This window comes from Pongo pygmaeus, chromosome 11 (genome assembly GCF_028885625.2).
Source record: "Pongo pygmaeus isolate AG05252 chromosome 11, NHGRI_mPonPyg2-v2.0_pri, whole genome shotgun sequence".
In the NCBI taxonomy this organism is placed as follows: Eukaryota; Metazoa; Chordata; class Mammalia; order Primates; family Hominidae; genus Pongo; species Pongo pygmaeus.
This window is the reverse complement of record NC_072384.2, coordinates 119,161,557-119,184,012: the sequence shown is the minus strand read 5'-3', so window position 1 is coordinate 119,184,012 and position 22,456 is coordinate 119,161,557. Positions and strand designations below refer to the sequence as shown.

Sequence of the window (22,456 nt, the reverse complement as noted above, 5' to 3'; positions counted from 1 at the left end):
CACGTCTCAGCCTCCCGAGTAATTGGGATTACAAGCATGCACTACAATGCCTGGCTAATTTTTGTATTTCTGGTAGAGATGGAATTTTGCCATGTTGGCCAGGCTGGTCTCAAACTCCTGACCTCAACTGATCTGCCCGCCTCGGCTTCCCAAAGTGCTGGGATTACAGGCATGAGCCATCACACCCAGCTGATAAGTTTTTAAAAGGAATATGGTACATAGAGCCAAAACATTGATGATAGTAGGGCAAAATGCTGATGACAGCTGAATCTGTAGGATCAGGGTCTGGGGGTTTATTATGCCATTCTCTCTACTTTTATATGGTTGAAAACTTTTAAGTTCCCCATTACCACCAAAAAAGTTAAAACACATACCTGTTCATACATACAAAATCGAACACAGGCACAAATCCTCAAACCTTCCAAACATTCTCTGGATTCCAGGCACTACACAAAACATTCACTCCAAATTCTCTTAGTACTCTGTCAGTCCCTCGTGCAATAATTGCTAGATGTAAAATTGTTGATATGGTATTTCTAATCCTTCAGATTGAATGCTTTCAAGGACATGGATGTGTTTTCTTGTTTCCACATAAAATGATCAACTATTGCTTTATGTGCTAGATAGTCTAAAAAGTTTAGGTATAAGTTTAATTTCTTTCTTTTTTTTTTTTTTTTTTTTTTTTTTTTGAGACGGAGTCTCGCTCTGTCGCCAGGCTGGAGTTCAGTGGCGCAATCTTGGCTCACTGCAACCTCCACTTCCTGGGTTCAAGGGATTCTCCTGCCTCAGCCTCCTGAGTAGCTGGGACTACAGGCTTGTGCCACCACGCCCAGCTAATTTCTGTATTTTTAGTAGAGACAAGGTTTCACCATGTTGGTCAGGATGGTCTCGATGTCTTGACCTTGTGATCCACCCGCCTCAGCCTCCCAAAGTGGCCGGGATGTCATTTATTCCATTATAGTATTCTTCCTGTGGGATTACAGGCAGTTTAATTTCTTTTTAGCAAATTGTTTATGTACCAGATAAGAATGATATTTCAAGCTAGTATTTAGTTTATTATTTGAAAAAATAAATAATTCTTACATAAGGTAACTCCCCTTAGTTTATCTTTTAGGAAAACAATCTAGATTTTAAAATACTGTATTTGCCTAGACAGACCTTAGTGAAGTCAAGAGCATGGCTGACTGACTGCCTGGGTCCTAATCAATGAATAGACACAGGAGATTTGAGCAACAGAATTTACAAGAAGAAAAGTGCTTCTAACATCTTCATCTATCCAGAGCCAATGAACAATTTAAAGGAAATAGGAAGAATACTGTAATGGAATAAATGACATCCCAATATATAATCAGCCAAATCTAATGTGAAGAAGCCTACTGCTCAAATGATCTGGTTTATTCAATCAAATTGTACCTCCCAAAAATAGAGGGAACTGTTTTATATTAAGAATCTTGGTCGGGCGCAGTGGCGAATGCCTGTAATCCCAGCAATTTGGGAGGCCGAGGCGGGTGGATCACCTGAGGTCAGGAGTTCGAGACCAGCCTGGCCAACATGGTGAAACCCCATCTCTACGAAAAATACAAAAAACCTAGCTGGGCATGGTGGTGTGTGCCTGTAATCCCAGCTATTCGGGAGGCTGAGACAGGAGAATCACTTGAACCTGGAAAGTGGAGGTTTTAGTGAGCCAAGACCATGCCACTGCACTCCAGCCTGGGCAACAGAGCAAGACTCTGTCTCAAAAATAAATAAATAAATAAATAAATATATATATATATATAAATAAATAAATAAATAAAATCTTTTTTTCAGACTCAGCAACTTCTAAAAAAAAAATCAAAAATTTCATTCATTCTACCCTGATATTAAGAATCTTACAAGCAAGTCAACCAAATGCAGTAAGTAGACTTCATCTAGATCTGTATTTGAACAAACTAACTATAGGCCAAGAAATACTGAGGTCAGATGAGATATTTAATATTAAGCAATTGTTAATTTTTGTCAAGTACAGTACTATACTGTGGTTTTGATAAAAGTGAAATACAAAAGTCCTGATCTGCTGCAGACGTATACCTAAGTATGTATGGATAACACTGCTAGCCAGGATTTGTTTTAAAATAACCTGAGTAAGGCTGGGGCAGTGGCTCACACCTGTAACCCCAGCATTTTGGGAGTATCACTTCATCCCAGGAGTTCCAAACCAGCCTGGGCAACACAGTGAGACCCCATCTCTATAAAAAATACAAAAATGAGTCGGGCGCCTGTGGTCCAAGCTACTCGGGAGGCTGAGGTGGGAGGATTCCTTGAGCCTGAGAGGTCGAGGCTACAGTGAGCCATGATCATGCCACTGCCCTCCAGCCTGGGTGACAGAGCAAGACCCTGTCTCAAAAACAAACAAACACCTGAATAACAAAATAGATATGGTAGCTGCTCAAGTAGTGATGGAGTATACTGAACTGTCCTCTACCTCTGTGTGTGTTCAAACATTTCCAACTGAAAGACAACAAACATGTTCACAATTGAACTTGCTCCCACCCATTATCACTCCACTGCTAGCCTTCCCCATTTCAGTTAATGACAATTCCATTCTTCCAATTGCTCAGACCAAAAACCTTGGAGTCATCCTTGACTGCTTTCTTTTGGTCATACCCCCACCTCCAATCAGTCAAGAAATCCTGTTTGCTCCATGTTCAAAATATATTCAAAATCTGACTACTTTTTTATCACTCCATTGGTATCACCCCAGTCGCCATCCAGGACACCATTGTCTCTTGCCTGTATTATTATAACAATAGCCTCCTAACTGCTTATCCTACTTCCCATTCTCCCCTACTCCCCATAGCCATTCACAAGACCAGAATGAAGAGTGATCCTTTTAGGATGCAAGGTAGTTCATATAATTCTCTGTTCAAAAGCCTCCAATAGATGCCTCCTCCATTCCAAGTAAGAGCCTAAGTCTTCACCAAGGTCTACAAAGCCTACAACATCTGGCCCCCACCATTACCTTCCTGTCTCATTTCCTACTATTCTCCACCTTCTTTACTCACTTAATCCATACTGGTTCCTCACAGCTCCTCAAGCATGCCAGGCATGCTTTCATCTCAGGGCCTTGGCTTTTCCCCAAAATAGGTGCACAACTCACTGCCTCGCCTCCTTTGAGTCTTTTCTCAAGTGTCACCTTCTAGTGAGGCCTACCCTGACCATCCAACTCAGCACTCCTCATCCCCTTTCCCTGGTTTATTTTTCTCCATAGCTTTTACCACCTTCCTACATACTATTCTTTTAATAATTTCACTATCTCCCCAACCAGAATGGAAACTCTATGATGGGCACTGTTTTATCTCCTGTACCTAGAATAGTATCTGGCATACAGAAAGGACTCAAAAAATATACATTGAACTGAATTGAGATAATCTGGGTAGAAGAAAATTATGGTGCTCCCTAGAAAAATACTATTTTTGCTAAAGTATAAACACTGTGGACAATGAAGATGAGGGTTAAACAAAATTTCTTATGAAAATAAGGGCATTTTACTTGTCTTTCATTTCTAAAACAACTGGAATTTAAGGAAGGACAGAAAGGAGTCTCCTCATTTTATGGATGGAGAAATCAAGGCCCTGGAAGCTTGTTCTAAGCCATCCAATGAGTTAAGGTTTTCCAATGCTTCCAGTTAGATTATAATTCTAACAGGTCTGACTAAAAGCCCTTTCTGGTAAATTGTACAATCTTTATAATAGCTATCCTTCTAAAGCAGCTTGGAGTTCCTACACATTAGAACTCCACTAAATATTAAAATTAGTCACTAAGTCTGAGCAACCTAATTGACCGCTCTGTTGAATCTTACCCTTTCCTATTTCAGCTCCACCGGCCTTGACTTGAAAGTAGGTAACCAAATATAGTTCATCTAGGAAGGGGGAAATTGGAAGGCAAGAAATGATATAAGTAAGCTGCCAGACCAGGATCTTGTGTGAACAGGACACCAGCACCTCATAGAAGCTGAAAGAGGAGTTGAGCCTCCCAACCCTTGTCCTGGGAGCTTCAAGTATGGTAAGGCACGATTTTTATTAAAAGAGTTTACAAACAGAACTATTAAACACACACACACACACACATATACACACACATATACACACACCCCCCAAAAAAAGATAACACTCTCCACGCCCACTCACAGATAGGAATGTTGGCTAAGGGATAATCCCTCAATAACAGGGACTGATGGCATTGATCCCCACAGCCTAGAGCTGAGACAGGCTCTGTCTTCATCACTGTCCTGGGGCCAGCACGTCTAGGCAAAAACCTGCTGGGAAGATTAAAGGAGCTCCAGAAAGGAAGAGATCTTTCAGGTTGAGGTTTTTCCCTAAGGTCCATGAGGCAGGTCCCTAGAGTTAAAGGCACATTATTGCAGAAAAGGCCCCTGGATGCAGAGAAGAAAGGACTCTTCTCTGGCACCAACAGCAATAAAATTTACTGGTTGAAAAACATCCTGCATCTGGGAGAAGGAAGAAGCTTTATATATAAATCTCTTCTAGTTTCTTGTTCTCAGTTGAGTTGGCAGCTTATCTCTTTTCTAGTCTCTTTAGCTCTCAGTTGAGTTGGTGGCTTGTGTAGTAGAATAAGAAAGAGCTGGCAACCAAAGTTGGAGGCTGGACCGCAGGAATCTGGAATCACATGCTATGGGCTGGCCTCAGGAGGTGAATGAGTTTCCTGCAGTGTTTGGCAGAGGCAGGCCTAGGACTGCTGTGTGGCAGTAATTGATTCCCCAGAGAGAGCAAGGCTAGTTTCTCACTGGCACCCAGGGACACCAGTACCTGTAGGATAGAGAACAGATGATAGAACAGAATATGAGGCTCAGAAATGGTGGTGTCGGGCAGGTGCAGAGGACTCTCATTTACCCAGGAATTCCCACTAGAGAAGAGGAAGAAAAAGGAAATGGGCTCTTGGGGACTTGGAATAGACTGAATGGCAGAAGAGAAACCTTGGAGATAGGAATCATCAGGACCAGAAGTCTACTTCCATTCCCTTTGGTTATAGACCATGAAACCAAGGCACTAAAGGACACATATACTTGTCCCCAGGAAGACTTGATGAATGCAGCAGTAACTCACAGTAAGCCAAAAGGTCTAATTTCTAGCCTTCGATGCAGACCAGTGAGTTCTAACCTCATTACCACCAAGAATCCCATTAATTATTTTCCCCATGGACTGCACAAGATTCCTATAGGATCTTCATCATCAGCCAGGCAAGGTGGCTCACGCCTGTAATCCCGCACTTTGGGAGGCTGAGGTGGGCGGATCATGAGGTCAGGACATCAAGACCATCCTGGCTATCACGGTGAAACCCCGTCTCTACTAAAAAAAAAAAAATACAAAAAATTAGCTGGGCGTGGCAGCAGGTGCCTGTAGGCCCAGCTACTCGGGAGGCTGAGGCAGAATGGCATGAACCCGGGAGGCAGAGCTTGCAGTGAGCCAAGACCGCGCCACTGCACTCCAGCCTGGGCGACAGAGTGAGACTCCGTCTCAAAAAAAAAAAAAAGATCTTCACCATCCTCTCAAATTTCTGCTCTGCATGAACTTCCCAATGCTACCACTTTGAGATGTCATAATTTGTATTACCATATGTAGATATCTTTGATTTCCAATGGGCTTTTTTTTTTTTGAGACAGAGTCTCGCTACGTCACCCAGCCTGGAATGCAGAGGCATGATCTCCGCTCACTGCAACCTCCTCCTCCCAGGTTCAAGGGATTCTCTTGCCTCAGCCTCCCGAGAAGCTGGGATTACAGAAGCCTGCCACCACACCCAGCTAATTTTTGTATTTTTAGTAGAGACAGGGTTTCACTATGTTGGCCAGGCTGGTCTCAAACTCCTGACCTCAAGTGATCTGCCCACCTCAGTCTCCCAAAGTGCTGGGATTACAGGCAAGAGCCATAGAGCCTGGCCTACTGGACTCTTTATATACTGAAAATCACGGTCAGGCAGGGTGGCTCACACCTGTATTCCCAACACTTTGGGAGGCTGAGGTGGGCGGATCACTTGAGGTCAGGAGTTCGAGAACAGCCTGGCCAACATGGTGAAACCTTGTCTCCACTAAAAATGCAAAATTAGCCAGGTAACGTGGTGCATGCCTGTAATCCCAGCTACTTGGGAGGCTGAGACAGGAGAATCGCTTGAACCTGGGAGGCAGAAGTTGCAGTGAGCCAACATTGTGCCATTGTACTCCAGCCTGGGCAACAGAGCGAGACTCCATCTTAAAAATAAATAAATAAATAAATAAATAATAAAAATACAAAGATTAGCCGGGCATGGTGACAGGCACCTATAGTCCCAGCTACTCAGGAGGCTGAGGCACAAGAATTGCCTGAACCTGGAGGCAGAGGTTACAGTGAACTGAGATTGCGCCACCGTATTCTGGCCTGGGCGACAGAGTGATATTCAGTCTCAAAAAAAAAAGAGTGGCTCACGCCTGTAATCCCAGCACTCTGAGAGGCCAAGGCAGGTGGATCACCTGAGGTTGGGAGTTCGAGACCAGCCTGACCAACATGGAGAAACCCTGTCTCTACTAAAAATACAAAATTAGCCAGGCGTGGTGGCACATGCCTATAATCCAGCTACTCGGGAGGCTAAGGCAGGAGAACTGCTTGAACCCGGGAGGCAGAAGTTGTGGTGAGCCGAGATCAGGCCATTGCACTCCAGTCTGGGCAATAAGAGTGAAACTCTGTCTCAGAAAAAAAAAGAAAAAAGAAAGTTGCGCAGAAGAGGCAGGATAAAGTAGTGGTTAAGAGTATGGGCTCTGGACTCAGACTTCTGAGTTCAAAAGCCCCAATCCTACATACTTTCCTTGTAACTTGGACAAGTTATTAAATTATTTGTGCCTCAGTTTCCTCATTTGCAAAATTAGGATAATAATAGTTTAAACCAGATAATAAAGGTAAAATGCTTAGCATAGTACTTTTCTCATGGTAAGTGTAAAAAAAAAATAGTCAGCACCTTCATGGCACACAGAGTAAAACTACTCTATCTCAGCATCTCTTAGTCTTCCCTCATCTCCCTCCTGCACAGCCTCTGGAAGAGATCAACTGTGGTCCTTGAGATCTCAGACATTTCCCAGCCCATTGGAGCCCTCTTCTAGCTCCCTTCCCTCCTCCAAGGCAGGATATGGTAACTAGAAAACTCACTCCAAGACACTGTCCCTGGGAGAAACACGGCGTAAGTTTCTCCATGTCCTGATTCCAATTCCTTACAGATGATCTCAGAGAAATGTTGTCACCTATAGGGGCCCTGATCATCATGGTTCATAAGCGCTGTAGGGTATACCTGACGGATGCCAGGCTCCTGTTGCAGGCTCCGGAGGGCAATGAGGGCGGCCTCCTTCACATTTGGCTGGGGGTCTCCACATGCCATTTCTAGGAGCCGCTGGGGTACCTGGCACTGTAACAGCTCCTCTCCCAAACCTTCAGGTCCCAAGTTGCCCAGAGCCGATGCAACATTGCGCCGGATACCAGCCTGAGGATCTCCAAGCAGCTGGGTCATACTGGGCACTGCAGCTGCCAGGGCAGGTCCCAGAGGACCAGCCTGGTAGGCTGCATTGCCCACAGCAAAGCTGGCACTGCACCGCACAACAGGATCCTTGTCTCCAAGCCCAAGCAGCAGAAGGCTGAGCAGTCCAGACTGGCTCTGCAGTGCCCCACGCAGGGCCATGCTGTGTTGGAGCAAGTGTCCCAGGAGCCTATAAGTGTGTGCCCGCACAGAATTCTCTGGGTGGCCCAGGAGGCTGCGCAGGGACTGATAGGATTCATCAGAGCCAGCCAGAAGCTCTTGGATAAAGGACAAGTGGCTGGGAGACAGGACCCTGGCGGTATGGGCCAGCAGAGAGAGAAGGTCGGAGGTCAGCAGTGGCTGGTCACTCAGGAGGGCAACTGAGAGAAACGAGATGATGGTTCTAGGGGAGGCGGCCACTGTGTTCACAAACTGGTGGAGAGAGGTGGGATCTGTGAGGGCCAGGCGCGTGAGGAGGCTGATGGGCAGCTCCACTTGCGTCAACGGAAGATGGTAGCAGCAGACCTGAGAGAACAGGAGGTAAAAGGATTCAGGGAGAGGGAGAGTATATGCAGCTAGAAAGAAGCCCAAAACCTGGGAGAGAGAAAAGCCAAGCTATGGTGAGAAATGCCACAGAGAGCTGGAAGTCCTGCCCCACAGCACTCCACATGAGACACAATGTGGAGCCTGAGAGAGCAGGTTCTTTCCAAGATCATTCCTTACTTTGCAAGGGCTCGGTCTCTGCCTTCAAAGACCCACTGTGAAAAAACAAAAAGAAACAACAAAAGAACAAAGTCCCACTGTGCAATGCCAAGAATTGCCAGAAACATGATTCCTGGCCAAGGAGCTGAGTCTTCAGTGCCTGGACTTAGGATGTTCTCTCCAATGAGCACCAACAGAACCAGGTGACGGACTGATGGAGAGGAGGAGGCACCAACCCAGCTCCCACCACATGCCTCCACCACATGCGCAGGTCTGAGTACTGTCTCCATGCCAACTTTTGAGTCAAGCCAGCTGTTCCATGCTTACGGGGGCCTAGAAGAGCCCTGGAGCTGCTGGGAAGTAAATTAGAGGATACAAGGTTGGCTATCTTCCTCTCCCACCTTCATGCTAGCTGCCCAAGTACCTGCAGCAGATGGGCTGCAACTTCTGAGTCCCTGAGGTCGGCCAAGACACCTATAAGGAGGTCAGCATCCATGTCCAGCGCAAAGGGGAAGCAAAGGAGCTGGCAGACAGAGAGCACCACGACAGGGAGAAACTCAGACCCATGAGGCCTAAGGAGAGGAATGTCGAAGAGACTTGGTCTTGTTCACTTAACCTTTATCATTCCTCCCTCCCTCCTCCAATTCCTTTGCCCAACTCCCCTTCTACAATCTCAGCCACTACTTAGGTTTCCAGCCTAAACCTGATCTCATCTTTCTTGCTTTATAGCTCAATCTGTCAGTAACTTCTTTCCTGCCTTCTTCTCTCTCCCTCCCCATTGCTGACTCTGTGGCTCTCTTCTAGCTCAAACTCACGCCTGGCGCAGTTGATTCAGGAAGCTGGGGCAAAGCAGATGCTTCAGGATGGACATGAGGATACTTCCATGCTGGGACAGGCAGCTCAGGCATAACTGGGGCTCCTGGGCAAAGGTGGCCATGGCCAGGCTCAGCAGGGCTGCCATGCCTGGTAATACCAAAAATGGAGACCCAATGTAACAGGCAAGATGCCCAGATACCCCTGCTTCCCCACAGCTCCCAGGGCTACACCTATTCAGTCCCTTCCCCATCTTAGAGCAGCTCTAGTGCAGACAGTGCTTCCTGTCCCCAGGCAAAAGCAAAAAAAAGAAACCTCTGTGGGTTAACCCAGTTCTGGGCTGCCTCCTCTTGAAGACAGATCAATGCACTCCCAAAAAGGATAGTGATAGAAAGATACCCTGCGGAGAAATCAGTGTCCAGTCCGGCTCAGGGCTTGGTGGACTGGATAGCGAAAGCTCCCCTTCCTGTGCAGATGCCTCCTTGGGGAGCCTCAGGACCATGGAGAAGCGGTGCCACAAAACGGTCCACATTTCTGAACTGGACATATCCCTGATTAGGCTAGCCTTCCCCTGCTAGAGATAAAAGTGAAAGAGGGTGGGGGAAAAGACAGAAGTCAGGAGTCCAAATGCTTTTATTCATTCCTGTTCCTGACTTACAAGGAAAGGAAGTCCCAGAAATAATTCCTTCCGCTTTCCCACCTAGTATTTCCCTGTCGTCTTATTTCATTTTCTTATCAAACCTTAACCCTCTGACCTCACAACTCATGTGTATGTCTGCTGAAACCCAGGGAATTCATTTTATCTCCCACTGGATCCCAGGGGATGCAGTGAATGGTTTCCTTCAAAGGATCAGTACTGAGGGCAGGCAGGGAAGTTCCAAGGCTATCACAGGCACAGCAGCTTGAGAGGGGAGGCTGTGGGTTGCTTCTTCATTCCTCTGGTCCAGAGGCTCCCCAAAATGCCCAGTTCCTCTCTCTTTACTTCCCATCCATCCCAAGATGCATCTGTACCTCAGTGAGGAGCTGCAACAGAAGGATAAGGAGGCCATCATAGAATCCACAACTACCCGGTGGAGTCAACCGAACCTGTCAGAGAGAAACAAGAAGAATGCAGATGCCTAAGAGGAATGGGGTGGCCGTTAAACCAAGGCAGGTCAGTGACGGTGCCATGGAGGGAACAGATTTGAGAGTCAACCAGAAGGTAGAATATATGGGGCCTGGGGGAACCATTTGGGTGGGGGAATAATGGGGAAGACAGAACAGTCACTGATGACTCCCAAAGTTCTGACTTAGACTTCCGGATGAGTGTTAGTGCTATCACTAGTGACACAACCTCTCTGAAGGCTAATTTAGTCTAGAAAAAGCAGATGAGTATTATTACATTGGTGTGTCTATATTTCAAGTTTGTTGTGGGATAACGTGAAAATGTTTTATAAATTATAAAGAATTCAGCCGCCGCGGTAGCTCACGCCTGTAATCCCAGCACTTTGGGAGGCTGAGGCGGGGGGATCACGAAGTCAGGAGTTCGAGACCAGCCTGGCCAACATGGTGAAACCCTGTCTCTACTAAAAATACAAAAATTAGCTGGGCATGGAGGTGTGCACCTGTTGTCCCAGCTACTCAGGAGGCTGAGGCAGGGGAATCGCTTGAACCCAGGAGGTGGAGGTTGCAGTGAGCCTAGATCACACCACTGCACTCCAGCCTGGTGACAGGGTGAGACTCCATCTCAAAAAAAAACAACAACAAAAAAAGAATTCTACATATATAAAGATGGCAGGCCGGGCACAGTGGCTCATGCCTGTAATCCCAGCACTTTAGGAGGCTGAGGCGGATGGATCACTTGAGGTCAGGAGTTCGAGACCAGCCTGGCCAACATGGTGAAACCCCATCTCTACTAAAAACACACAAAAAAATTAGCCAGGCATGGTGGTGTATACCTGTAATCCCAACTACTTGGGAGGCTGAGGCAGGAGAATCACTTGAACCTGGGAGGCGGAGGTTGCAGTGAGCCAAGATCGTGCCACTACACTCCAGCCTGGACGACAGAATAAGACTCCGTCTCAAAAAAAACAAAACAAAAACAAAAAAAAGACTGGACATGGTGGCTCACACCTATAATCCCAGCACTTTGAGAGGCCGAGGCGGGCGGATCACACATGAGGTCAGGAGTTCGAGACCAACCTGACCAGCATGGAGAAACCCCGTCTCTACTAAAAATACAAAAATTAGCTGGGCATGGTGGTGCATGCCTGTAATCCCAGCTACTCGGGAGGCTGAGGCAGGAGAATCGCTTGAACCCAGGAGGCAGAGGTTGCGGTGAGCCGAGAAAGCGCCATGGCACTCCAGCCTGGACAAGAGCCAAACTCCATCTCAAAAAAAAAAAAGAAAAGAAAAGAAAAAGGGATGACAATAATTTGATTATAAAGTATATCCTTCTTTTTACAAAATGAAGGAAAGATGAGTTCCAAAGGGTCTAAAAATGAAAGGAAGAAAAGTCCTGGGAAAGGAGAAAGCAGAAAGAAGACTACGTAATGGACTGAGTTCCTGAAGAATTCACAGGATGTCAGCCACCTTTTCCATCTGTTAAGAAGAACAAGTGGGAAAAGCAGAGTGGAAGCTGCAGTCAGAGGTGAAATTATGCATTAGGAAGGACTCTGCCAAGAGCATGAGCTTCTGGAGGAGGAGAACGAAGCAGGCAGGGTTCTCACACTACTCAGAAAACTCAGGTTAGTCACCCTTCCTCTTCCCTTCCCTCCCTCACTCTCTAGAAGCCCTGCATATTAAAAAGAAATCTAAAGTCCAGATCAATCTGGGCTCAGAGGGGCCTATTATCCGGCGACAAATCTAGAAAAGGAAGGGCTCCTTGATTCCTTTTCCATTCCTCAGTTTACTCCAGGCTTGCTGGCATTTCAGTCTTTTCCCCTTGAATGCAGTCCTAGTGTCTGACTCAGAGAAAACATGTCTGTGCCCTCCCTGGGGGGCCTCACCTCTGCAGGGGCAGACAAGGCATGTGTGGCTGCAGCCATCCATTCCATGGGCTGGAGGTCAAAGGTCACCCCTTGCTGACCAAGCTGTCCCAGTAGACAGGCTGCTGCACTCTGTGAGAGAGGTAAAAGAGGAGAAAGAATGTCCAAATCTAAATGGCATTCAGGACAGGCAGAGAGGATTTATGTCTCTGTCCTGGTCCAAAAGAATGCCTCCAGAAACAGATGCAAATTGGATAGTGACTCCCCCACTTCCACAAGGGGTAGATGCTAGGGTGAAAAGGGGAGGAGGGTGAAGGTTAAAAACTTACCACAAGAGAGACGACATGCGAATGGGTAAAGAGAGTAGCAACGTCACTGCCTAGCTTCTCCATTCTGGAATAAAGAGATACATCAAGGGATGCAGCAGTATTAAAGGAGGTTGGTAAGCGGCCTTCCCTCTCCCTTGCATGGCTTTCTTCACCTAGGCTGCATGTCTACCTCCAAGGCACAAAGTTGATGGGAGTCTAGGTCTGTTCTTTGTAGAGAAAGCTTCACGCTCTCTATCCCAATTCCTCCTAAGGATACGCTGTAGGGTACCATTCCCCATACTCTTTGTGAGGGTTAGCTATGTGGCTAGAAGACTTCTGTGGAGACACCCTACTTTATGACTTACCCACAAGGCAGGTTTTGGAGCCGAAAGACAAGAAGGGAGAGGAAGTAGAGTGTCACTTCAGTAGACTCTTCCCAATCTACTACTTTTACCTACAAAGGAAACCTAAGATATCAGAACAACCTCTGGCTGAGACAATGGGGCTGCCAGGGGAAGCCCACCTGTGCTGCTGGCTTACCTTGCCCTGAACCAACATAAACAGGGATTCCAAGGCCAAGGGCTCCTGCCCTAGAAGACGGCACAGGCGCTCACTGACAAGGCAGCAGGAGTATAGAACCTGAGGGAGAGGGAAGGAGTCTGGCAGTGAGGCAGAGCAGGCCCTGGGCTCCAAGATTGAAGGCTCAGCTGAAACACCAGCCAGCCCCTCAAAAGATCTGGTACCCACACTTGGGAGTGTGAGAGAACCCCCTTCTGCCTCTTGCTGTGAGACAGTGAGACAAGGACCCTTCTTGGTTCCGCTGAGGACTGGCTAACAGTGGGGTCCTCTCAGTTGAACAGATTTAAAAGCAGAAAGGAGTCTTCCAAGGGGGTGTCTCAATTGGTCTCTCTCAGTCTCTCTCTCTTTTAGTCCTCCTCTCTTGGTCTGTTTCTCTGTTTCTCTCTCTGTCTGCACTGGGAGTTAAAAATAAAGCTGTGATGCCAGGAGTTAAGAGAATTACCTTGAGAAGGTGCAGGCACAGGATGGGATGCTGCAGGCCAGAGACGAGGGATGGCCTGAGCTGGCTGCTGTCTTCAGTTAGCTGATTTGCCAAATGCCAACAGACCTATAGAGACATACCTGAAGGCTCAATCCTATCCACATTATTACAACCCTACTCCTCACATATGTCCAAAATGATCAGGACTCTCAGTCTCTTCCTAGTCACTCTTCCCACATTCACCAGAAACCTCAGACCCCATTCTATTCCCAGTCTTCATCACCAATAGAGAACCAAAAGTCATGGCCTAGTTTGGCCCCAGTGTAGCCAGGTACAGAGGAAAGGATTACTGACCAACAGGGATCAGGAAAGCTGAATTCTCAGCCCTTGAGGAAGCATCACTGGAGGCTTCAGATCAGCTGCCCCACCACCTGGGCAGTTTATCACTGTGCTCTCTCCCTCACCAACTGGCCATGGGCTCTGGGATTCTGGCTATATCATGTTCTACAAATGGCCCAGGGTGGGAGCATCTGTTTCTGGAAGTACTAAAGGAGGGGCTTAAAAGCTTGTTTTTCTGCCTTTCTGAAAAACTGGGGCTAGCCTCCTCAACTCCTCTGGCAGTAGGATGGGAGGAACAAGCAATTGTAGCTCGGACCTGCTCCTTGCCGTCCCAGCAGTCGGGTAGTCCCACAGGAGCAGTGCATATGGCTGCCAGGGCAGAGGAAGTGGCTCCAGGTATATCCTCACTCTGCTCTCGCAGTGGCTGGCTCACTTGTGGGGCTCCTATGGAGAAAAGCAAAGAGTAATTCCAAAGGCCTGAGGCTCTTGCCCTAGACAATAGCACCAGTACTCACCGACATGGCAGCAGGAGTAGGGAACCTAAGGGAGTGGGAAGAATGCAGGATGAGGTCTGTTTGTCTCCCTCAGATTCCCATTCATCCTCTCAGTTCACAGTTATTTATTGAGCACCTACTAAATGCCAGGTGCGATCTAGGTGATGGCAATAGAAAGAGCGGAGCCTGACCTATGCAACAAGTAATTCAAGAGAACCTCCTTTCTCCACTCTGGTTACCTGGGGGAGTGTGGACAGGGAGCTGTGGAACTGTCAAGCCATGAAGGAGCCCATCCAAGACAACCTGCTTTGTCGTCAGCAAGCTGGAGTAAAAGGCTTTGGAGATGGCCCGGCTGTTCCCATCCATGGCTTCGCACAGGACAGTAAAGCACTAAAGGAGACAAGTGCAGAGGTAGCATCAGGGCATCAGAAGACTGGGCTTAGTGTAAAAAACAAGAAACCCTGAGGATCTGAGGAAAGAGGACAAAAACCAAAGCAAACGTGTCTAATTTTAAGCATTCTTCACACCAAAAATGCATTAGAACTGCTTTCATTCATGCTTCAAGGACAATAATTTTAGGTGTCAATCCTTCTATTCTCTGATCAGCTGCTCCCTAGATGATGTTTCTCAAAGTGTTTTTTATAGACCATGAGTATAAGAATTCCTAGGGGTCAGGTGCAATGGCTCATGCCTGTAATCCCAACAGGGGATTGGGAGGCCGAGGCAGGTGGATCACTTGAGCTCAGAAGTTTGAGACCAACCTGGGCAACATGGCAAAACCCTGTCTCTACTAAAAATCCAAAAAAAATAGCCAGGTCTGATGGTGTGCACCCATAGTCTCAGCTACTCAGGAGGCCGAGATGGGAGGATTGCTTGAGCCCAGAGGGTGGAGGTTGCAGTGAGTCAAGATCATGCCACTGCACTCTAGCCTGGGTGACAGAGAGACCCTGTCTCCAAAAAAAAAAGAAAGAAAAGAAAAGAAGAAATCCTAGGGATTCTTGGGTCCCTCCCAACTCAGTTCTACTGATTCAGAATTTCAGGAGGTAATGATTCCAAACTCCCCATTCTATTCATAGCATATGACACGAGAAGTGCTGGCCAATAGCATGAGTCACTGCTGGCCAAAATTTAGGTTAGACAGTAAAAGCTTTCTGACTTGAAAGGGTGAGGGATATTAAAACAGGATCTCAGACCAGGAAAGTTTGAGTGAATGCTAGCTAAAGGCAAGAAGTAGTCCAGATCTATGTTCCCAATTACCAGTTTTAACAATGACCAGGCAATTATTTACTTCCTTACAAATATATATTCCTCTCTATCTCCTCTGAGGTTAGTCAGAACACAGCTATTTTCTCATTCAATCCTCCATTCTCCTGTCCCTTACCTCCAGGATCTAGGGAAAAGAACTGCATAGTTTACTAATCCTCAGGACAAACGAGGTTAGACAATACTAGATGATCTGCAAGTCTTTTCAAGAAGAAGTAGTTCTATTTGTGGTCCCCTGAAATATGCCAAACTGCTTAAAGCCTCTGGGCCTTTATATATGTTACTCTTTCTGTACAGAATTTCTACTTTGTGCCTCATTTACGTGGCAAACTGCGATGTATTCTTCAAATGCTAGCAGAGATGAAATACAGCAGTGCTCTTGTATTATATGCAAAGTTCTAATGTACTTTTCACTGTTGTCCTTAATCCCTTTACCTCTCCCCTATTAAATTATCCCTAGTCCCTTGAAGGCAGGCACTTTTTCTTACTCACATGGCATATGGCATGGTGGGACCTTAACAAATGTTTGTCAAATTAACTTGATCTGACCCTACATAGTCATAAGAAAGGGGATGGGAGAAACACGGAGAATGACAGGAGACACAGAAATCTGGAAGTGGGAGCAGATTACCATGAGGCTGTCCCTCCGCAAAGTCTGCTCAGAGTCATCTGGTTGGGCCAGCAGTTTCCCCAACAGGTCCAGAAAAAGATTGGCAGCCTCCTGAAACACCTGCAGGCTGGGGGTGGAAAATGAGCCCATGATTTCTTATCTCTCTACTAAAAGCCTGGATGTGGTGAATGAGTCAGTCCTGGGCAGGTAGGAGAGTCTCTGCAAAGGGACACATCAGAATGTTCTTCCCTTCTCCCCTGCCACACACACACATACACCCTCCAAGCCCCTTCTTTGCCATTTTCTCTAGGGTATTCGCACATTTTTTTTCTTTCTTTCTTTAATCCACTTGACTTCCTGGAACAGGTTATTCACATCTTGACCTTTCCATTTTAGGACCATGGTGACTGCTGACTCTTAGAAACTATAAGTCTTGAGGCCAAGTTGGAGCTGTCTTAGGGTCCTTAAAAGGACTATGAGTGGCCACTCAGCTGATTCCTAAACCTGTAACAAATCACAGCTTCTTCATACTTGGCCTGTTCCTAAATGGGAAGGGCACGTGGGGTAGAAACAGAAGCCAAACTTGCCAACAATGCAAAAGCACTTCTTATCCTACCTGTCACTTGTCTGGCTCCTCTCCAGATTGAAGGTACAGGCAAAGTAGGCCTGAATCACAGCCATCAGGTCCTGTAAGAAGGTCCCATACCAAGATTGCTGCCCAGGAAAAGGAGAAGAGAGTAAGGGCAATGTGAAGGATGGAAACAAAGAACAGAAAAAACAGTAGAAAGGGTGTATAGAGACCCAGTCAAGTTGATCAAACAGAAACGGACAGAAGAGAAGTATAGGCAGAGAGAGAGTTCTAGGGGTAACAGATAATCTGCCAATGGGCTGTAAACAGCCTGGATTAAATGTGTCTTGTTTGGCCTCAATAGCATTTTGGAGTATAGGAGGTTCTATTTTTCAAAAATCTTTTTCTCTAAATTCCTTAAAATCACCCAAGATTAATACTCATCAACAAAGTGCAGCTTTCCAGCTGCCTCATCCTAGGCCCTATTAGGCATTTACACTGACTCTGAAACATTCCCCATCCTCTCAGCCCAGCTACCGTAGGACACAGCAGTGGGAAGTAGAGGTTTGGCCCCAAACACATTGAGTCTCTATCCCAGCTCTTCCACTTGTTATCTCTGTGACCATTTATAAATTAGTGACTGTGTATGAGTTATCTCTGAATTTTAGTACTCTGCTCTGTAAGATCAGGTCAGTGAAGCCTAGGATCTAACATTTCAAAGCACAGCGCTCTAAATATTTAAAAATTACACATAAAAATTTGGGTTTCTACCTTTTCTTAGAAAACTAGAAGATCTGGCTAGTTTTCTCAGGCCCATATTTTCCTGTGGCAACAATGGGCTGGAGGCTGAGGAAAGGATGCCTCTACTCTATTTAGAGGAGGCATGTGAACTCTAGTTCATCATATTCCCCACTACTCATATAGTCACACGCATAGCCTACTTCATGGCTGACCTTATCTGCCTGGCCCCAGAAGGCATCAGAGTTTGCAATTAATAGTCTACTAACTAGAAAGAGGAAGAAAGAAAATAAAAGGCAGTCAGACCAAAGAGAGATGGCAATCTGAATGAGATAAATCCAAGAAAAAGAACCTCTGTGAGTCTTCAGAGGCTTCTGGCCTGGTGCTTACCTGCTGGAGGCTGTTGCTCTCCTGACTGTGCCTGAGTAGACTCAGCAGCAGCCCAGGAAGCCCTGCCTCCCGGCAGAAGGAATACAAGGCAACAGAGTCACTGCAGCTGGAGAGAAGACTGCTCAGGACCCGGAATGCAGGCAGGATGTGGGAAGCACCCTCCAAGATGCCTTTCAGGATCTGGGTGACATGAGGGAAAGAGGCAATGATTGATATTTTCAGAGGTAAAAGAAGGAGAACTACACATACCAAGCATCCCCAAGGAGCTGGCAAAGCAGACCAAATGCTTGCATTCCTTTCTTTGCAAGTCTAAAACACAGAGAAGGAAAGCAGGGAAATAGGAGAACTGTACCAGGGAAGAAGACAATAGATGGTCAGGTTACCTAACACAGAACACCAGTGACCAATGGGTAGGGGCCTCTTCTCAGGATCTCTGTCAGACTAAGTGCCATTCCCATCTGCTCCCTCCCTTCTCCAGCCCTTCACCTTAAAAACAAAAAACATGTGCACCGCACATGCTTCTGAAAATTCAAAACAATGCATATAAAACAATATTATTCAACCACAGAAAGACAAAACAACATTATTCAACTCTAGATCAGGGTTGACAAACTATGGCTCACAGGTCAAATCCAGCCTAATATTTATTTGTATACAGCCTGCATGCTAAGGATAGTATTATATTTTTATTTATTTTTGCTATTTATTTATTTTTCGAGACAGAGTTTCACTCTTGTCCTCCAGGCTGGAGTGTAATGGTGCAATCTTGGCTCACTGCAACCTCTCTGCCTCCTGGGTTCAAGTGATTCTCCTGCCTCAGCCTCCCAAGTAGCTGGGATTACAGGTGCCCACCACCACACCTAGCTAATTTTTGTATTTTTAGTAGAGACGGGATCTCACCATGTTGGCCAGGCTGGCCTCAAACTCCTGATCTCAAGTGATCCTCCCACCTCAGCCTCCCAAAGTGCTAGGATTACAGGCGTGAGCCACCATGCCTGGCCAGTATTATATTTTTAAATGGTTATTCTTCAAAAGAAGAACATTTACACCAAGTATTTTATAATATGCCATTAGCTGTTCTAAATATTGGCATCTGCTCATTTAATATTTACAATAACCCTGTGAAATAAATAGAATTAGCCATTTTATAGATGAAGAAACTGAAGCTTCTGCATAGGTGAAGTAAGTAGTCCAAGATCACACAGCTAATGAGTAGTGCAGCTGGAATTCCACCAGAGGGAGTCTTATCCCTAAAGGCAGAGCTTTCAGTTTGCCTCTCCACACTGCAAGTTATCCAACACTAGGAGGAAAACGTGTTAGTGCCAAAAGACAAGTGCAAACTGCCAATTCAATGCAAAAGACAAGTGCAAACAAGCCAATTCAATGAGGAAAGGAGAGTTCTTTTCCACAAATGGTGCCAGGACAATTATATATCCACATGCAAAAACGATCAACTTAGATCTTTTCCTCACATTATATACAAAAATTAGCTCAAGATGGATCAGAAACCTAAATGTAAGAGCTAAAACTATAAAACTTTTAGGAAAAGAGAAAATCTTTAAGAGCTTGCATTTGGAAAAGATTTCTTATACACAACATCAAAAGTATGAACCACAAAGGGAAAAAACAATAACTGAACTTAATCAAAATTCAAAATTTTTTGCTTCAAAAGACACTCTTATGAGAAAGAATGAAAAGACAAACCACAGACTGGGAGAAAATATTTGCAAATCACCCATCTGATAAAGGTCTTATGTTGACAATATACAAAGAAGTTTTACAACTCAATAACACAAACAACCAAATTAAAAACTGAGCAAAAGATTTGAGATATTTCACCAAAGAAGATATACAAATGGTGAATAAGCCACGAAAAGATGTTCAACATTCATCATTAGTGGAATGTAAATTAAAATAACAATGAGATACTATCTCACACTTACTAGAATGGCTATAGTAAAAAAGTTAGACAATAACAAGTGTTGACAAGGATGTGAAGAAACATGGACCCTCATATAATACTGGTGGGAATGTAAAATGGTACAGCCACTTTGGAAAATAGTTCAGCAGTTTCTTAAAATGTTAAATATAAATTTACCATATGACCAGCAATTCTACTCCTATGTAGTTACCCAAGGGAAATAAAAACATTTATCCATACATAGACTTGCTTGTGAATGTTCATAGCAGCATTATTCATAAAAGCTAAAAAGTGGAAACAACCCAATACATCAATGTCTAATCAACTAGTGAGTGGATAAACAAAATGTGATATATCCATATAACGGAATACTAACCAGCTATAAAAAGGGGAACGATGATTAACTGTAAATGGGGGCTGGGGGCAGTGGCTCATACCTATAATCCCAGCACTTTGGGAGGCCAAGGTGGGAGGATTACTTGAGCCCAGGAGTTCCAGACCAGCCTGGGCAACATGGTAAAACCCTATCTCTACAAAAAATACAAAAAATTAGCTAAGCATGGTGGTGCACGCCTGTAATCCCAGCTACTTGAGATGTTGAGACATGAGAATCCCTTGAACCAGAGAGGCAGAGGCTGCAGTGACCTGAGATAGTGCTACTACACTCCAGCCCAGATGACAGAGTGAGACCCCATCTCAAAAAATTTTAAAAAATAAAAATAAATAAAAATAAATAAAGGCTGGGCGCAGTGGTTCATGCCTGTAATCCCAGCACTTTGGGAGGCTGAGGCGGGCAGATCATAAAGTCAGGAGTTCAAGACCAGCCTGGACAAGATGGTAAAACACCATCTCTACTAAAAATACAAAAAAATTAGCTGAGCGTGGTGGCATGAGCCTGTAATCTCAGTCACTCCAGAGGCTGAGGCAGAGAATTGCTTAAACCTGCGGGGGGCAGAGGTTGCAGTGAGCCGAGATCACACCACTACACTCCAGCCTGGGTGACAGAGTGAGATTCCGTCTCAAAAAAAAAACCGTAAATGGGTATGAGGGGTTTTACTGGGGTGATGAAAATGTTCTAAAACTGAACTATGGTAACAGTTTTAAAATTGGCAAATTTACTAGAAATCATTTATCATACACCAAAAAAGTGTAAATCTTATACATAAATTATACCTGAATAAAGTGATATAAGCAACACAGTGTAGCGAGTACCCAGGAAGGAAAAGCACTGTGTTTCAGAGGAGCAAAGTAAGGTTTTGTAGGAGGGAACACTAACTTTACACTAACTTTGAATGCTAATTAAGCAAAATGTCATTCCTCTCCCCCGCAAAATAATCTCATTCTTCTCACTAGTGTACCTGTAGTACAAAATATTGTATATTTAATTGTTATATTTATATTTTTAATTTCATCAATAAAAAATTAGTGAAAATGTGTTTTCCCTCATTATGTAAGTACTTAACACAATATCCTCCATTTTTGCCTGGTGGCTCACAATGCCTAAAATATTTACCATGAGAAAAGTTTGATCCCTATTCTAGTAGGTATTTTTCCCTTCAGAAAAAGAAACCTGAGGGCTGCTCTTTCTGTGTTACTAAAGGAGGTTGGCAAACCTCCTCAAACTAAGCAGATAGATTGAAGAACTGGAAAAAGACAAACTTTCTCTTTCTCCTGAAGTCAGTGTATTTCAACACTCCATCTGTGAAAACAGTCTTGATCCCATCCACAGTGTCTTTCTGCCCATTACCTGCCCTCCAGCTTCATGCAGCTGACTCTGGATGCGCTGGCAGAAGTCAGGATTGCACAGCAAGGTGAGAGGAGCCTTCAGTTGAATAGGCACAGGCTCAGTGGTCTCTAGCAGGTGTTGCCACTCATTGTCACTGTCTGGCTCCTGAGGCAGAGGGGAGTGGAAGGGGTCAGGAGTAGTGTGTAAGTCTAAGGTAGTAGATCCCAACCAGTAGAAACCGTGGGGAATCATGAAGTAACTGCAAGGAGCCAGTGACCCCTTTAGCACAGATGTACATCTTCAGTCACCTGCTAAAAAAGGTACAGCTGGCAGTCTGTGAGGGGTCTTGAAGAGTCTCTTGGAGAACACCGGCATGTGTGCATAAAGAGATACCTAGAAAGATGTCCGCTGCAGCATGGTTTGTAATAATTTTAAAAAGGAAAAGATTATAAAGTCAGTCACTAAGGGAATAATAAACCAGGGTCCATCCATATTAGAAAATACAATGAGGTTATTAAAAAGATTGTGAGGGCCGGGCGCGTGGCTCATGCCTGTAATCCCACCACTTTGGGAGGCCGAGGCTGGCAGATCACCTGAGCTCAGGAGTTCAAGACCAGCCTGGCCAATGTGGTGAAACCCCCCTCTCTATAAAAATACAAAAATTAGCTGGGTGTGGTGGCACACGCCTGTAATCCCAGCTACTCAGGAGGCTGAGACAGCAGAATTATTTGAACCCAGGAGACGGAGTTTGCAGTGAGCCGAGATGGCGCCACTGCACTCCAGCCTGGGTGACAGAGCGAGACTCTGTCTCAAAAAAAAAAAAAGGCCAGGCGCAGTAGCTCACGCCTGTAATCCCAGCACTTTGGGAGGCCGAGGCCGAACTCCTGAGGTCGGGAGTTCAAGACCAGCCTGACCAACATGGAGAAACCCCACCCATCTCTACTAAAAATACAAAATTAGCCGGGTGTGGTGGCAGATGCCTGTAATCCCAGCTACTCGAGAGGCTGAGGCAGGATAATCGCTTGAACCCAGGAGGCGGAGGTGGCGGTGAACTGAGATCACGCCATTGCACTCCAGCCTGGGCA

The 22,456-nt window shown here is 45.5% G+C and overlaps 1 protein-coding gene across 5 annotated transcripts in view; it reads right to left on the bottom strand.

Moving 5' to 3' along the window:
• Positions 1–4,040: 4,040 nt before the first annotated feature.
• STK36 (serine/threonine kinase 36) overlaps positions 4,041–22,456 on the bottom strand; it is a 30,191-nt gene continuing 11,775 nt past the window's right edge. For 2 of the 5 annotated variants that reach the window (XM_054478554.1, XM_054478553.2), the window contains exons 11-27: positions 21,393–21,536; positions 17,725–17,904; positions 16,645–16,742; positions 16,050–16,155; positions 14,395–14,545; positions 13,978–14,105; positions 13,344–13,448; positions 12,863–12,961; positions 12,688–12,776; positions 12,344–12,407; positions 12,036–12,146; positions 10,060–10,134; positions 9,448–9,622; positions 9,051–9,198; positions 8,660–8,807; positions 7,312–8,058; positions 4,041–4,808 (exon numbers count right to left, since the gene is read on the bottom strand). In XM_054478554.1, coding sequence (XP_054334529.1) covers positions 4,665–4,808; positions 7,312–8,058; positions 8,660–8,807; positions 9,051–9,198; positions 9,448–9,622; positions 10,060–10,134; positions 12,036–12,146; positions 12,344–12,407; positions 12,688–12,776; positions 12,863–12,961; positions 13,344–13,448; positions 13,978–14,105; positions 14,395–14,545; positions 16,050–16,155; positions 16,645–16,742; positions 17,725–17,904; positions 21,393–21,536 — 2,712 coding nt within the window. In that variant the 3' untranslated portion in view covers positions 4,041–4,664. The remainder of the gene's footprint in view (positions 4,809–7,311; positions 8,059–8,659; positions 8,808–9,050; positions 9,199–9,447; positions 9,623–10,059; positions 10,135–12,035; positions 12,147–12,343; positions 12,408–12,687; positions 12,777–12,862; positions 12,962–13,343; positions 13,449–13,977; positions 14,106–14,394; positions 14,546–16,049; positions 16,156–16,644; positions 16,743–17,724; positions 17,905–21,392; positions 21,537–22,456) is intronic. The other 3 variants (XM_063647980.1, XM_063647981.1, XM_054478555.2) reach the window with 2 other exon arrangements.